The sequence below is a fragment of the Leucoraja erinacea genome, chromosome 7 (assembly GCF_028641065.1).
Source record: "Leucoraja erinacea ecotype New England chromosome 7, Leri_hhj_1, whole genome shotgun sequence".
In the NCBI taxonomy this organism is placed as follows: Eukaryota; Metazoa; Chordata; class Chondrichthyes; order Rajiformes; family Rajidae; genus Leucoraja; species Leucoraja erinaceus.
The window spans coordinates 7,007,500-7,022,180 of record NC_073383.1 but is presented as its reverse complement, the minus strand read 5'-3'; the positions used below and the strand labels follow the sequence as shown (position 1 = coordinate 7,022,180).

Here is a 14,681-nt window from a genome sequence, read left to right as displayed (position 1 = left end):
GAGAGATATTTCCCTCTTTTAATCTCCAGTTTTTATTGCATCTATTTAGATTGCAATTGGTGAAGAGTTTGATTCAATGTTCAACTGATAACTCTGGTGACTGACTGATTGCTGCAGATGCTGCATAGAGAGCATCCAGGTCCGTCAGAGTTGCAGAGAGTTACAAACACAGCGTGGCTCCGATGCTCCAGCTGAGGACATTGCAGATTTATACTTCTGCCACTTGGGGGAGAACTCTCTGGTAGTGATGGAGGCACGCACTGGCAGCTTGAGTGATTAGGAGACCAAAATGACTGGATTTGCAGCAGAACTTAACATTGAATGGCTGTTGGGTTTTCTTGTGTAAAAAGGATGATTTGCAGTTCATGTGAATCATTTAGTTTGGTTTTAGTGTAGTTTAGAGATACAGCGCAGAATCAGGTCCTTTGGCCCACCATGTCCGTGCTGCCTCCTGTACACGAGCCTGCACGGCCACCCCCCTACACTAACACACACGGCCACCCCCCTACACTAACCTACACACACGAGGGATTATTCTACAACTTACCAAAGTGAACTAACTTGCAAACCTGTAAGTCTTTGGAGTGTGGGAGGAAATCAGAGCACCGGAGAAAACCCATGGGCCCACAGGGAGAACATGCAAACTCCGCACAGACAGCACCCGTAGTCAGAATCGAACCCGGGTCTCTGGCACTGTAATACCCCTGTCCCACTTAGGAAACCTGAACAGAAACCTCTGGAGACCTTTGCGCCCCACCCAAGGTTTCCGTGCAATTCTCGGAGGTTCCCGGAGGTTTTCGCCAGTCTCCCTACCTGCTTCCACTACCTGCAACCTCCGGCAACCACCTGCAACTCTACTGCTGTGCCGCCTATGCAGGTAAGCCTATACAAGTAGTGATTTTGTGATTTCATGAGTGTATTAACCGTGATTTCTGTAATACAGGTGTGATGGCAGGATTCAACATGAGTGGAGACCTCCAGAGACCAGCATCCAACATCCCCTTTGGGTCCCTGGCAGCCGTGGGGATCTCGTAAGTTGTGCTGATAGTGTTCACTGAAAATAAGATGCAAGCTCTATCCTTGCTCAGTCGATGTCATAGAGTGATACAGGTCCATTGGCCCAACTTGCCCATGCCAACCAGCATGCCCTATCCACACCAGTCCCACCTGCCTTCATTTGGCCCATATCCCTCTAAACCTGTCCTATCCATGTACCTGTCCATATGTTTTTTAAACGTGATAGTGCCTGCCTCAACTATCTCCTCCAGCTATTTGTTTCATACACCCACCAAGCTCAGTGTAAAAAAAAAAACAGGTTCCTATTAAACTTTCCCCACCTTAAAACTATTCGGTAATATCATGTAATCAGCATTTTGTGAACGATAATGACAGCAAAAATTCTGGATGTTGCAAGTCCAAAAATGCCAGGAAGGCAAATGCAATACTAGCATTTATTTCGCGAGGATTAGAATACAAAAACAGGGGCGCTGAGGCTGGGCAGACTGCATTTGGAGTATTGTGAGCAATTTTGGGCCCCATATCTGAGGAAAGATATGGTGACACTGGAGAGGGTCCAGACGTTTACGAGAATGATCGGGTTAATATATGATGAGCGGTTGATGGCACTGGGCCTGTACTCGCTGGAGTTTAGAAGGATGAGGGGTGGACCTCATTGAAACTTACTAAATAGTGAAAGGCCTGATAGAGTGGATGCGGAGAGGATGCTTCCAATAGTGGGAGAGCCTCGGACCAGAGGTGATAGTCTCAGAATTAAAGGTTGCTGCTTTATAAAGGAGATGAGAAGGAATCTCTTTAGTCAGAGGGTGGTGAATCTGTGGAATTAATTGCTACAGATGGCTGTAGAGGCCACGTCAGTGGATATTTTTAAGGCGGTGGTAGATAGATTCTTGATTAGTAAGGGTGTCAGGGGTTACAGGGAGAAGGCAGGAGAATGGGGTTGAGAGGGAAAGGCAGCTCAGCCGTGATTGAATGGCGGAGTAGACTTGATGGGACAAATGGCCTCATTCTGCTCCTATCACCTATGAAGGATCATGCAGCCAGTCAGACAGGATCTGAGTAAATCCCATGCACATTGCATGCTTGTTCCGTGTGTAACGGGCTGCACTGGCAATGTTGTGTCCCCTCGTGTTACTGTCGTTAACACAAAAGGAGCAGAGGGAACATAGAAACATAGAAAATAGGTGCAGGAGTAGGCCATTCGGCCCTTCAAGCCTGCACCGCCAATCAATATGATCATGGCTGATCATCCAACTCAGTATCCTGTACCTGCTTTTGCTCCATATACCCCCTGATCCCTTTAGCCTCAAGGGCCACATCTAACTCCCTCTTAAACATAGCCAATGAACTGGCCTCAACTACCTTCTGTGGCAGAGAATTCCACAGATTCACCACTCTCTGTGTGAAAAATGTTTTCCTCATCTCAGTCCTAAAGGATTTCCCCTTTATACTTAAACTGTGACCCCTTGTTCTGGACTTCCCCAACATCGGGAACAATCTTCCTGCATCTAGCCTGTCCAACCCTTTAAGAATTTTGTAAGAGTAGGCATCCTTATCATTCACTTTAAGCTGCCATCTGTCCCACCGGTTGTAGCTTCGGACCCCGGAAAAAACTTACCCTTGGAGGCGCTCCAAATCACAGCGCGGCCGAGTCACCGGACCGCCAAAGCTTCCGCAAATGTCAGGTGAGATCTTGGCAGGCTTCGCAGCGCTGGGAAACCAGCGGGAGCTCGGCAATGCCACCCCTTACCGGGTCGCCGCTGCGGCAAGCGTAATTCAATAACTGAATGCCTGTGGGAAGAGGCAGAAAATGTAGAGCGGTTAATTTTTGTGACACAACCCAGCGTCTATTTGTATATGTGTAACTGAACACCCTTAGAGAATAGAGAGCACCAACAATATGCCTATAAATCATCAGTTCATGGTGAAGCTGCCAAGAAGTATATTCTCCTCTCTGTATTTCCCCCTTTGCTCTACCTATTGTGCTTAAGTTTGAACTGATTGCGTTAGTGTGTAGTGTTATCTGATGTGTTTTGGTTGCATGCAAAGCAGCTTTTCACTGCACCTCGGAGCACGTGACTGTAATAACCCTGAATCTAATCAAGGTCATCTAAGGTGGAAGTGAAAGTGGAAAGATCACCCATTGGGTTCATTGACATTCCTGGAGAGAGAGAAAGAAGAAAAGTTCAGCTGGATGATACTTGTTAGTGTTTAAATAAATAAAGCTAGTTGTTCGTTTCTCATTGTATCAAAAGTGAAGAACGTTTCCACTGAACTTGAGTTAAGAGGGGACACAAACTAGATGACTCGGGCTCTGATTGATTTAACTTTGATGCTTAATATAAAACAAATGTGATTACAACTGTGCTAAATAAAACCTGGTGATATAGATGAAAGGAACAATAACAGGCGCTGCATTTTCTTTGCTGCAGATGGTTCCTCTATTTAGTGTTTGTGTTTTTGCTGGGAGCGGTCTGTACAAGGGAGGCTCTCAGATATGACTTCATGATCGCGGAGAAGGTAAGCACACGTTGTTTCATTTAGTCGCCCTTTCCAGCTTAGTAAACTCTCCCCGTGTGCTCTGAGAGATGAGCTATGCATTATGTGGATCGTTGCTTAGATCAGAGTATGTTTCATAATGCAATGTAAAGTTCAGTAAAGAAATCTCTTTTTAGGTACTCCTGACCGGGGTTTCCGTTCTATAAATGTAAACAAAAGAATTATGTGGGGTGTCTGGTAATCTGTCGAATGCAGACACAAAGAACTGCAGATTCTGGAATCTGGAGCATAATCACGCACAATCTCCTCCAGCCGGAATCACACAGACTGTTCCCTGTTTTTTTATTAATCCAAAAATGTATTCAGTTATTAAAAATAATATTTGCAATACAATAAAACAAAGAACCCACCACCATAATACAAGACAAACAAATATACTAAATACACGACTATACAACTATCTTCCAATCCTTCTCAAGGATGCATTCAACCCCTTGTGGTGCCCAGCGATCTCGGAAATCCCCCAGGGTGCCCGTGGACCTCTCAAACGCCACCCGGGCACAGATGCAATCCCGGAAAAGGGGCGGGCAGCCAGCTCAGGCAGAGCCCTCTTCCGCCTGGCGCTGTGACTCGCGATGGCCAACTTGGCCAGGCCCAGGGGCAACCCAACCAGGACATCTTCATCCCCAAACCCTCTCCCCTACGCACAGGGTGTCCAAAGATGAGGATGGTGGGTGAGAAATGCAGCCAGAAGGCAAGGAGCAGCCCCTTTAGATAATGTAGCAATGTTACAAAATTTTGAGATTTTAAAAATCAAGTCTGTAATTTATCCCCTCAGATAAAGCATAAAAATAAGTTTAATTTGACACCTAATTCACTTTCATATCTCAAGTATTTAACATGTTATGGCCATTTTCATACTCGGAAATTAGCATCTTGTTCCCTATAGATTTTCTATGGACATAACAAAAAAGCTGTGATCGTGGACAGTCAAAAGCCCATAACTTTCTTAAAAATTAAGAGAACTGAATGAAATTTTCAGTTATCATAGATTGAAGCATTCTGAAACAAATATAAAATAATCTTACTTGGATGACCTGAAATTAAACCATATAATTGGTTAGTTACCCAATTGTAGCTAATTACAAACTTCAATTACTAGATCTAAACATCTATCCATTTCTTAATAAATGATTAAAATTTTTAAATAGCCTAAGTGTCCAAATAATATTCACAAATAATTCACAATAAAACGTGATTTTTAAATCTCATTTACATTAATTTATAGGCCAAATGGAAGGAATTTAGTGTTCAATTGCTGTAAATTAAAGTCCATTTAAATCAGCTTTCTAGTGGGATCCTGTGAACGCGCTGGTTTAGAACGTTCACATTGCGGTAGATTTGTGCCCTCAAATGCCCAGAAAAATACTGCGGGATATAATGGGCCCCAAATTAGCTACTCGCAACATTGTATAAAGGGATCTTAAGAAGCCCTTTTTAATGTAAATATAAACAGCCTACCTCCTGTTGTCTCCTGTATGAGATCCGGCCGGTTGCCGGCGGTCGGGGGTTTAGAGGTTAATTTTTAAACTACTATAACAATTAGATAAAGCCCTTAAAAGTAATAATAGCTAAAGCGACGGAATCTTCCAGCGATTTTCCGTTAATAATTAACTAGGTTGAACATCCTCGATTTGAACAGCCTAGTGAAAATCGCGTTTTAAACCCGCCCCCCTCTAAACGGCCCCAAAATCGCGCACACGGGCTGGGGCAGATTTTCAGCGATGCTTCAGGTACGCTTTGCAACATACCTGGATAATGGAACATAATGCAACCTCATATACATGTAGTACACGGACTCTTCCAGCCCACAAATGTGGCAGGCGGCTGGCGAGTTTGTGAACCACAAGAGAAACAGGTTGCAAGGGACTCCTCGGTGCAGTGCCGTCCACCCCAGGTCCCTGATTTCAAGGGGGAGAATCCTGTAGATGTGATCACACAGACTGTTCCTAGTAGACGGGATCATGTACAGACTGCACCCTGTTAATGATGGGCTTGCTGGAACTTGGTCTTTCGTGAGGAGCCCAGCATTAGAGCACATTAGGAGAAGTGATCAGATACAGCTTTGCACAATTTTGGACCTACCCAAAGTGATTGTGAGGAGTCCGGGGAAGTACTGAAGGGTGATGTGGGTCAATGTTGGTGACACCCAGCACCGTCGAGGCTGTGGGTCTGAAGGAATATCTGCATCTCTCTGCCAGTCTTTGTTCATTCCAATCAACCTCTCTTCCCGTTCTGTATCCAGCGTCCCAAAACACACCGTACTGCCAAATCCAATCGTTTCCCTATTGTAACTGAGTGGCCATACGTCCCTGACACTCCCCTACCCAGCTCCACACTGCCTCTATCTTTCTGTGGAACTTCAGCCCCAGTTTCTGTACAACCTGGGACCGTTCCTGGACCTCCTCTCCATCCAACCGTGACATTCCCAGGAAACTAATATCCCGCTGCATTCATGCAGCCCACATTGAGTACGTTTGTCTGCTTTGGCTCAGTATCATGTAGATATCTTGGGTGGATTTATACAACTCTGCTAGCAGCCCAGAGCACTCACATAGACGAGGTAGAAGCTGCCCTCTCATCATCCTTAGACAACTTGACAAACTACAAGGACAACCAACTGAAGGCAAACCCTGCTAAGACCCAAGTTAGCCTGCTCCACCTTTGTAATTGTGAAGCTGGGAGGAAGCTGTCCCTAACATGGAATGGTGTCGCTTTGAGACACTGTGACTACACTGTCTACCGTGGGGTTACTCTGGACCGAACCCTCTCCTTCAAGTAACACATCGAAAGGGTGGAGGGCAAAGTGAGGACGAGTAACAGCCTCCCACGCAAGTTGGCAAACTCATCGTGGGGTCGAAGGATGAGGGGGGATCTTATAGAAACATATACATTTATAAAAAGGACTGGACAAGCTAGATGCAGGAAAAATGTTCCCAATGTTGGGCGAGTCCAGAACCAGGGGCCACAGTCTTAGAATAAAAGGGCGGTCATTTAAGACTGCGGTGAGAAAAAACTTTTTCACCCAGAGAGTTGTGAATTTATGGAATTCCCTGCCACAGAGGGCAGTGGAGGCCAAATCACTGGATGGATTTAAGAGAGAGTTAGATAGAGCTCCAGGGGCTAGTTGAGTCGAGGGATATGGGGAGAAGGCAGGCACGGGTTATTGATAGGGGACAATCAGCATTGAATGGCGGTGCAGGCTCGAAGGGCCGAATGGCCTCTTCCTGCACCTATTTTCTATGTACCAATGCATCCACACTGTGGTCAACTGCTCTTGTGCTGTGCTACTCTGCTGCACAGTAAGCTTGTCCTGTTTGGGAGAGATTATCTCATGCAAAGAAAGTTGATGCCACCCCCAATGATAGTTGCAGATGCATCACTGGTTGCGTAAAACCAACGGATGCGGATAGCTTGCATGTCTTGGCCGGTATTGCTCCACTAGGAATCCGCAGATCAGTCACCGGGAGAACTGAATATAGGAGGCAAGTTGGGGCCACCCGTCATTCCTGTCACTCCCATCACCCAGCCCCAAAACGGCTGAAGTCAAGGAAGAGCTTCCTTCACACAGTCCAGCCACTGTCACAGTCTCCTCAAGCAACCAGACTAGCCTTGTGGGAAAAGAAACTCAGTGAAAACCACCGCCACGTAAAGATGCCAATCCCAACCAAGGAACAGCTATCACCTGGTCACAGGTGTGACTGGAAGACCTGGAAGTCCCTCAATAGGCTTCATACAGGGATGGGTCGATGCAAGACCAATATAAGCAAATGGGGCTATGCAGATGTGGCAGACACCGAATGTGAATGTGGAACATCTGTACAATCCATGCCACATCTACTAAGATGACCACCTCCTGGTGAACAATGCTGCCTGGAAGATCTAGCGGTGACAAACGCAAAGGCTGTCCACTGTGCAAGAGTCTGGCTGAACATTTGACACAGAGATGATGGACACTAGAGAAGACTCTGCTAATTCACACTTCAATGCAATGTACCATGGAGCCCAAAGCCGTTGTCAGTATCCTTGTGACCCGAAATGTTGTCAATTCCTTTCCATCCACCCGGCAGCCCCACAGCCCATTGTTTCTTGTTCCAGAATCCAGTGCCTGCAGTCTCTTGTGTCGTTCATGTATCAAGTGCAGTCCTGCCACAAATCATTTCTTTCAGATGTGGTGTCCCACTGGGCATTGAGCAGCCCTTGGTTTTTCAAAGAGAGGATGGGTGCTTTTCTGGTGTTGTGGTCGCTATTTGCCCACCTATCACCGTCCCTGATAATATCTGAATTCTCCGGTTTGCGGGACGATCCCGATGGAGGTGACTGCTGCAACGGGCCTTTATGGCTGGCTGCACCTGGGACTTTGAAAATAGCGTCTAAATCTGGCGACTCTTGTATATGGACTCAGTGGGCTGTTTCCATGCATTCTGTACTTAATCTGCCATTGTATGGTAATAATTTTACTGAAACGTATGCACAAAAAGATTCTCACTGTACACATGACAATCACATCCCATTGAACCATCGATCAGGGGAATGCTTGGTCAAGGATTTCTGTTTTTTTTCTGGCCAGTTGGGTAAACAACATATCTCAGTTCTGCCTGAAATGGAGTATTAAAATTGTTTACATGGATCAGATCTTTTCAGAAATGTCGCCCTCAAAGAGGATGGACTCAACATAGATTCAGATAGATTTACTAGAATGTTGCCTGGGTTTCAGCAACTAAGTTACAGAGAAAGGTTAAACAAGTTAGGTCTTTATTCTTTGGAGCGCAGAAGGTTAAGGGGAGACTTGATAGAGGTCATTAAAATGATGAGAGGGATAGGCAGAGTTGACGTGGATAAGCTTTTTCCATTGAGAGTAGGGAAGATTCAAACAAGAGGACATGGTTAGAGAATTAAGGGACAGAAGTTTAGGGGGAACTTCTTTACTCAGAGAGTGGTAGCTGTGTGGAATGAGCTTCCAGTGGAAATGGTGGAGGCAGGTTCGATTTTATCATTTAAAAATACATTGGATAGGTATATGGACGGGAAAGGAATGGAGGGTTATGGACTGAGTGCAGGTAGATGGGACTAGGGGAAAATAAGTGTTCAGCATGGACTAGAAGGGCTGAGATGGCCTGTTTCTATGCTGTAATTGTTATATGGTTATTTGGTTAACATCGATGGTTCAATGTTACTTTAGTGTCACTTGTACCCAAGTGCGGTGACATCCTTTTTTCTTTGCATGCAGTTTTGTGACAATCCTAGTTTACATTGGGCACAATCATACTAAGTACAAGAGTGTAAAACAGTAGATCACCATCGAGTCCGTACACAAGAGTCACGGCATTTTGGGTGCCAGCTTGCAACCTTCAAGTTTGCAAAATTGTAAAAACGATGTGAGAGTCTTAACTTGACCATAATGGCCTGTTGACCTTTATCCAATCTATTCACCCAGTCATACAATTGGGTTTCACATCCACGTGTTCTTTCCCCTCACTCCTTACATTTGAAATTTAAAGTAATTGATGGTTTAAGTTTCCATTACAAAATTATTCAAGACAAGAATGGAACCTAATACTGAAATGATTATATTTGGTGTAATGGAAGATGGGAATAAATTGAACACATCTCTAAATCTATTCCTTAACTATGGTTTAATAATAGCAAAAAAATTAATACTTAAATTTTGGAAGGGTACATCAATACCAACGCTTAAAATGTGGATTGCAAGTATGTTGGACACCGCTCATCTTGAGGAAATGCGATTCCTCCTAATGGATAAATCAGACCAATTCATAACGAGTTGGTCTCCATTCGTCGTTTTTTTGGAATCATATGGTGCAACACAATTGTAAAAAATAACTGTTTCAGGACTGGACGAGGGTTGGTCAAGATTATAAATAATAATCTCCTTTTCTTTTTTATTTTATTTTATTTTCACTATTTTCTCTCTCAACTTTCCTCATTTACTCGTTCTCTTTCTTCACACACTATATATTTCACATCTTTCTATCCTTTACTATCTAACTTCCTTTTCTTATTCTCATCTTTTTTCAATGTAATAAAAAAAAAAAGAAGTTGTACATAAATGTATTATGAAAATATATATTAGGCACTTTGATGCCAAATAAAATAAAATATTAAAAAAAAAAAAGTTTCCATTCCATCAATAAAGGAAAAAACCCCACAAAAAATGGTATGTGGTTGCACAATGCAAAATGATATGTGGTTATGGTTACACATTTATTGTGTCATAGCATGGAAACACTGGAGATGTAATTCCAAAGGAGGTACTGTAATTGATAAGGTAGTTGCAAAGCGGGAATATGCGGAATCTTGTGTTGCTGACTGGCTGCGTGGATATTTTGTGTTCTAGGTGGCCCTGGTGGGATTCCTCTGGTTACTGGGCCTGTACATTTCCTCTTTAGCTTCTTGCATGGGAGGTCTGTACGGGGCGCCCAGAATCCTGCAGTGCATTGCGCAAGAGAGGGTGATTCCTGTCCTCGGCTTCCTGGCCAAGGTGGTGAGTATGATCTGAGTGGCCTCCATTGTGACATACTTGGTGTGGATGATCACGGTACCTGAAACGCACGTACATTTGCCGCAGTAAATTAAAAATTATAGGATCTTTAAAGCCAAGAGGACACCATTCAGCTCACTGACACAGTCCCATCTCGTTGAAGTGAATTCCCATTTCTCCAGACTTTCCTCCATTCTCACAAATTAGTTTAGTTTGGAGATAAAACGTAGAAACAGGCCCTTCAGCCCACTAAGTCCACGCCGACCAACGATCACCCCGTACATTAGTTAACATAGAAAATAGGTGCAGGAGGAGGCCATTTGGCCCTAACCTCGTGTGTCAACAATCCCGCACATCTTCGGAGTGTGGGAGGAAACTGGAGCACCCGGAGGAAACCCACGCGGTCACAGGGAGAGTGTACAAACTCTGTACAGACAGCACCCGTAGTTAGGATGGAACCCGAGTCTCTGGCACTGTAAGGTAGTAACTCTATCACTCTGCCCGTTACTTATCCGCAAGTGTTTCTCTAATTCCCTGTTGAAATGACGTGAATGTATATTTCTGCAGCTTCAGGCAGGGCAGAGCAGATCACAACTCCTGGCACAAGACCATGATCACATGCCTCCAACTTTCACCACTCACTCCAGGTCTTTGTCCTTTGGTCATGGATGTACCTGCTCACAGGGACAGTTTCTCTCTATTTACCTCTCATGAAGTTGTGAATTTGCTATATTCCCCATGAAATGCAACACTCCGTGTGGCATGTGCAGGAAGGAACTGCAGATGCTGGTTTACACTGAAGATAGACACAAAATGCTGGAGTAACTCAGCGGGTCAGGCAGCATCTCTGGATAGAAAGAATTGATGACTTTTCAGGTCGAGACACTTCTTCAGACTGAGAGTCGGGGGAGAGGGAGATACAGAGACAAAGAAGGTTGAGGTGTGAAAACGAGACATCACCTTCCCCTCGCTAACAATGATCTACTCTACATTTTCCTTGATCTTCATCCCCTTTAATGTCTCGGGCCCGGTCCATCGAACTGCGGGAGTTCTGCAAGACCCTCTCTCACTGCTGTGAAATGTACAGTTGCAGCCAGGACATCCCCACAGTAGGGTCTTGCCATGTATCATCATCAACAACATCGTTGAAAACATCAACGGGCACGGTGCCTTACGACGCCATGTATGACAGTGATCGCAACTTCTACTGAAGTGTGGATGGCCGTTGGCTCATTTGGAGCTCATCCGCCCTCTGACAGGTCTTGTTTTTGGTTTTGCTAGGGGTCCACAGCCCCCTCCTCACCTGGCAAACCAGGTGGGGAGACGGTTTAGTCACCGACTATTCCACCATGGAGCAGGTGGCACGGGGTCACATGGTACCCGTGGCGGGAGGGAACTCCCCCCGACCTGACTATCCTTGTAGCTGGATTAAAACACTGGCTTTATGTCTCATTATCATTTTAAACACCGAGAAAATAAATAATGCACTCAAAGAGGGAACTCGGTCCTTCACTCCTCCCTGCCCCGGGACTATAACCATTCATTGTGTTATCTCCAGTGCTATGTTTTATTTATGAACAATTTTACAACTATTTACAACTATAAAGTGTATAAAATCATGAGAGGAATAGATTAGTAGATGCAGAGATTCTCTTGCCCAGAGCAGGTGAATCGAGGACCAAAGGACATAGGTTTAAGGTGAGGGGGAAAAGATTTAACAGGGATTTGAGGGGTAACTTTTCTACATAAAGGGTAGTGGGTGTATGGAACAAGCTGCCAGGGGAAGTAGTTGAGGCTGGGACTATCCCAACATTTAAGAAACAGGTAGGCAGGTACATGGATAGGACAGGTTTGGACATATGGACCAAACGCAGGCAGGTGGGACTAGTGTAGCTGGGACATTGTTGGCCGGTGTGGGCAAGTTGGGCTGAAGGGCCTGCTTCCACACTGTATCACTCTATGGCTGTTTTTGAATACTTTGGCACGTTTACCCTTGACACAGGAAGCAGACGCCCCGATGCAGTGAGTAATGTTGTCAGTTTGTGAAGTCTGGCCAAGATCTCACTGATCCCCGCAGCATTCCAACCCCCTCTGTCATCGGTCAACACAATCAAATCTGTAGGCTGATCCGTGTGTCCAACACCTCTTGGCCAGCATTCCCAACTATTCCTGGTTTTTAGTGTCTAACTCTTTGCAGCTTTACTGTTTCATAATTCAGAATTGTGTGTTATAAATCCACTTGTGTGCCATCAGGGCTGTCCCACTTGGCAATTTTTTTCAGCGACTGCCGGCATCATTGACTGACGTATCAAATTTGCGGAGTGATACATCGTGACACGGCGCGACGAGGCGTGATGACCTATTGACGCGGTGTTTCCTCGAGTGTCACACCATTTTGTTTTTGTCGCCGCTGGATTTTGAAATGTTCAAAATTGTTTGGCGACACTGATATGACGCCGTCAGTCGCCGAAAAAAATCACCATGTGGGACGGGCCCTTGAGTGTTTGCCTCCGCTGACTTCATTATAAATATTGGCAGAGCTGGGAAAGGTTGGAACGAATATTGCAATAGAAAACGACCTTGTAACTGTTTCAAAATATTATATATATATATAATATTGCTACTTCTTCCAAATGGTCTGCTTTGAATCTGACGGGAGGGTTTACTGGTAAATGGCAGAACAAACAGCTTTCTAAAAAGTGACACAAAATACCTTTTAATTGACTTAGATTTTCTGGATAGACTATTTTTATTTGGCTTTCCCCCCCCCCCAGTGTTAAGAAAGTAAGCTTTCCTGTTAACATATCATCCTGTATATCTGGCAGTGTAAGTTTGCTACACTATAATGACTTCTGTACAATACAAAATTATTATTACTGATTATTATATAATGTTCATGCTAGTGTGCTTTAAATCTGCTCTCTGTCTGATTAAGCACTTTCAGCTCGGGCACAGGCTAATGTATCGAATCTTTGGTCTGCATCAGAATAGTTTTTGGTCATTGTGAAATCATCTCTTCAACAACAGGAAAACAATTAAAAAATATTAAAGACCAATTGCAAAGTGGTTCTGCGTTCAGGCAGCATGCAGGTACTGTCGAGAATAATCATTATTGGAGGAGGAATTCCATTTAACAGAGAGCTAAGGCAAGAGGCAAACTACTGGACAATGTCCCAAAACATTACCTGCTACCAGTGGCGGACTGGCCAGGGTGTCAGCTTGCCCGATGGCAAGTGGGCCCATGATGAAGTGGGCCCCCTTTGTCTCCTGGCAACCAATATTGTTACACCCAGTCCGCCACTGCCTGCTACATGTGTGCAGGGAAGTGTGTGCAGGGACGCGTGTGCAGGGAAGTGTGTGCAGTAACACGTGTACAAGTAGCGCCTATGCCCGTGGACTCAGTAACGGAGGGCAGTGTTAACCTTTCAGCCGTTTGTCAATCTGAACAATCATATGTAAAAGCATTGGCTCCCTGGGGACCAGATAACCATATAACCATATAACAATTACAGCACGGAAACAGGCCATCTCGACCCTTCTAGTCCGTGCCGAACACATAATCTCCCCTAGTCCCATATACCTGCGCTCAGACCATAAACCTCCATTCCCTTCCCATCCATATAACTATCCAATTTAGGACAAGTTGGAGAGGACTTGCGTTCATCAAGTCCATGTCTGGTGCTTTTGTAAAAGTGCTGTGCATCTGGTGAATGGTTCATGAAACCTCGACATCCAACTGAAAAAATGTTGCAGCCTATTTATGCGTGTCAGGTTCCCACAACATGCGTGTGATATTGATCAGACAACATGCTTTGGTCTTCTTCGTGCTTATGGCGTGCATAGCCCAAAGTTGTGGGTCAACTTGTTCCATTTGATCTTGTTTGTCCACATCGGGTTGATTGCATTAGTCGAAACAGGGTGGACCACGTGAAGGTTGCAATCTCCCACCCCTATGCTTGGTAATATTGGTTGATAATTAAGTCCCAGGACATGGGTCTGTCCATCTGAGGTTCAGATTGGTTCTTGGTTTAGTCTACAAAAGCTGGCATCTTGAATTTTCTTTTCTCAAGTCTGTGAATCAGTAGGAAGGATTGTAGTTGCTACTATGCCATCTGCCTTTCTGTTAAGTATTAAGTCAAAGTCAAAGCCCCCGGCTGGCGATGGCCCGACCTCCGGAGATTCGGAGGCTTCAACTGCGGGTCTGGCGGGCGGCGGCACCGGGAGCCCGCGGGTCCCTGGAGGGAGACCGCTTTTCAGGGCTCTCGCAACAGCGACTTCTCCCGCCCGAGTTGCGGGGTCAAAGAGCTCCTGGAGCGGGGCCTGACATCACCGCCCCGCGCGGCTTGGAATGGCCGCGGGACTCTGCGAGCGCAAGCCGGGGGCTCTAACACCAAGGCCCGGTGTGCGACCTCGCACCACCCGGCGTGGCCTTAATGGCCGCGGGACAATCGCCATCGCCAGCCGGGGGCTTTGACTTTGACTCTGACATCGGGGGGGGGGGGGGGGGGGGGGGGGGGAGTGCAGTGGAGAGATAAGTTTTTTTGGCCTTCCATCACAGCGATGTGATGGATGTTTATGTAAATGATGTTGTCTTGGGTCTATT

General features: G+C 45.4%; 1 protein-coding gene across 2 annotated transcripts in view; it reads left to right on the top strand.

Moving 5' to 3' along the window:
* Positions 1-14,681, top strand: part of slc12a8 (solute carrier family 12 member 8) — a 75,569-nt gene that overhangs the window by 39,795 nt on the left and 21,093 nt on the right. For both annotated transcript variants that reach the window (XM_055637712.1, XM_055637711.1), the window contains 3 exons: positions 944-1,031; positions 3,450-3,537; positions 9,935-10,081. In XM_055637712.1, coding sequence (XP_055493687.1) covers positions 944-1,031; positions 3,450-3,537; positions 9,935-10,081 — 323 coding nt within the window. The remainder of the gene's footprint in view (positions 1-943; positions 1,032-3,449; positions 3,538-9,934; positions 10,082-14,681) is intronic.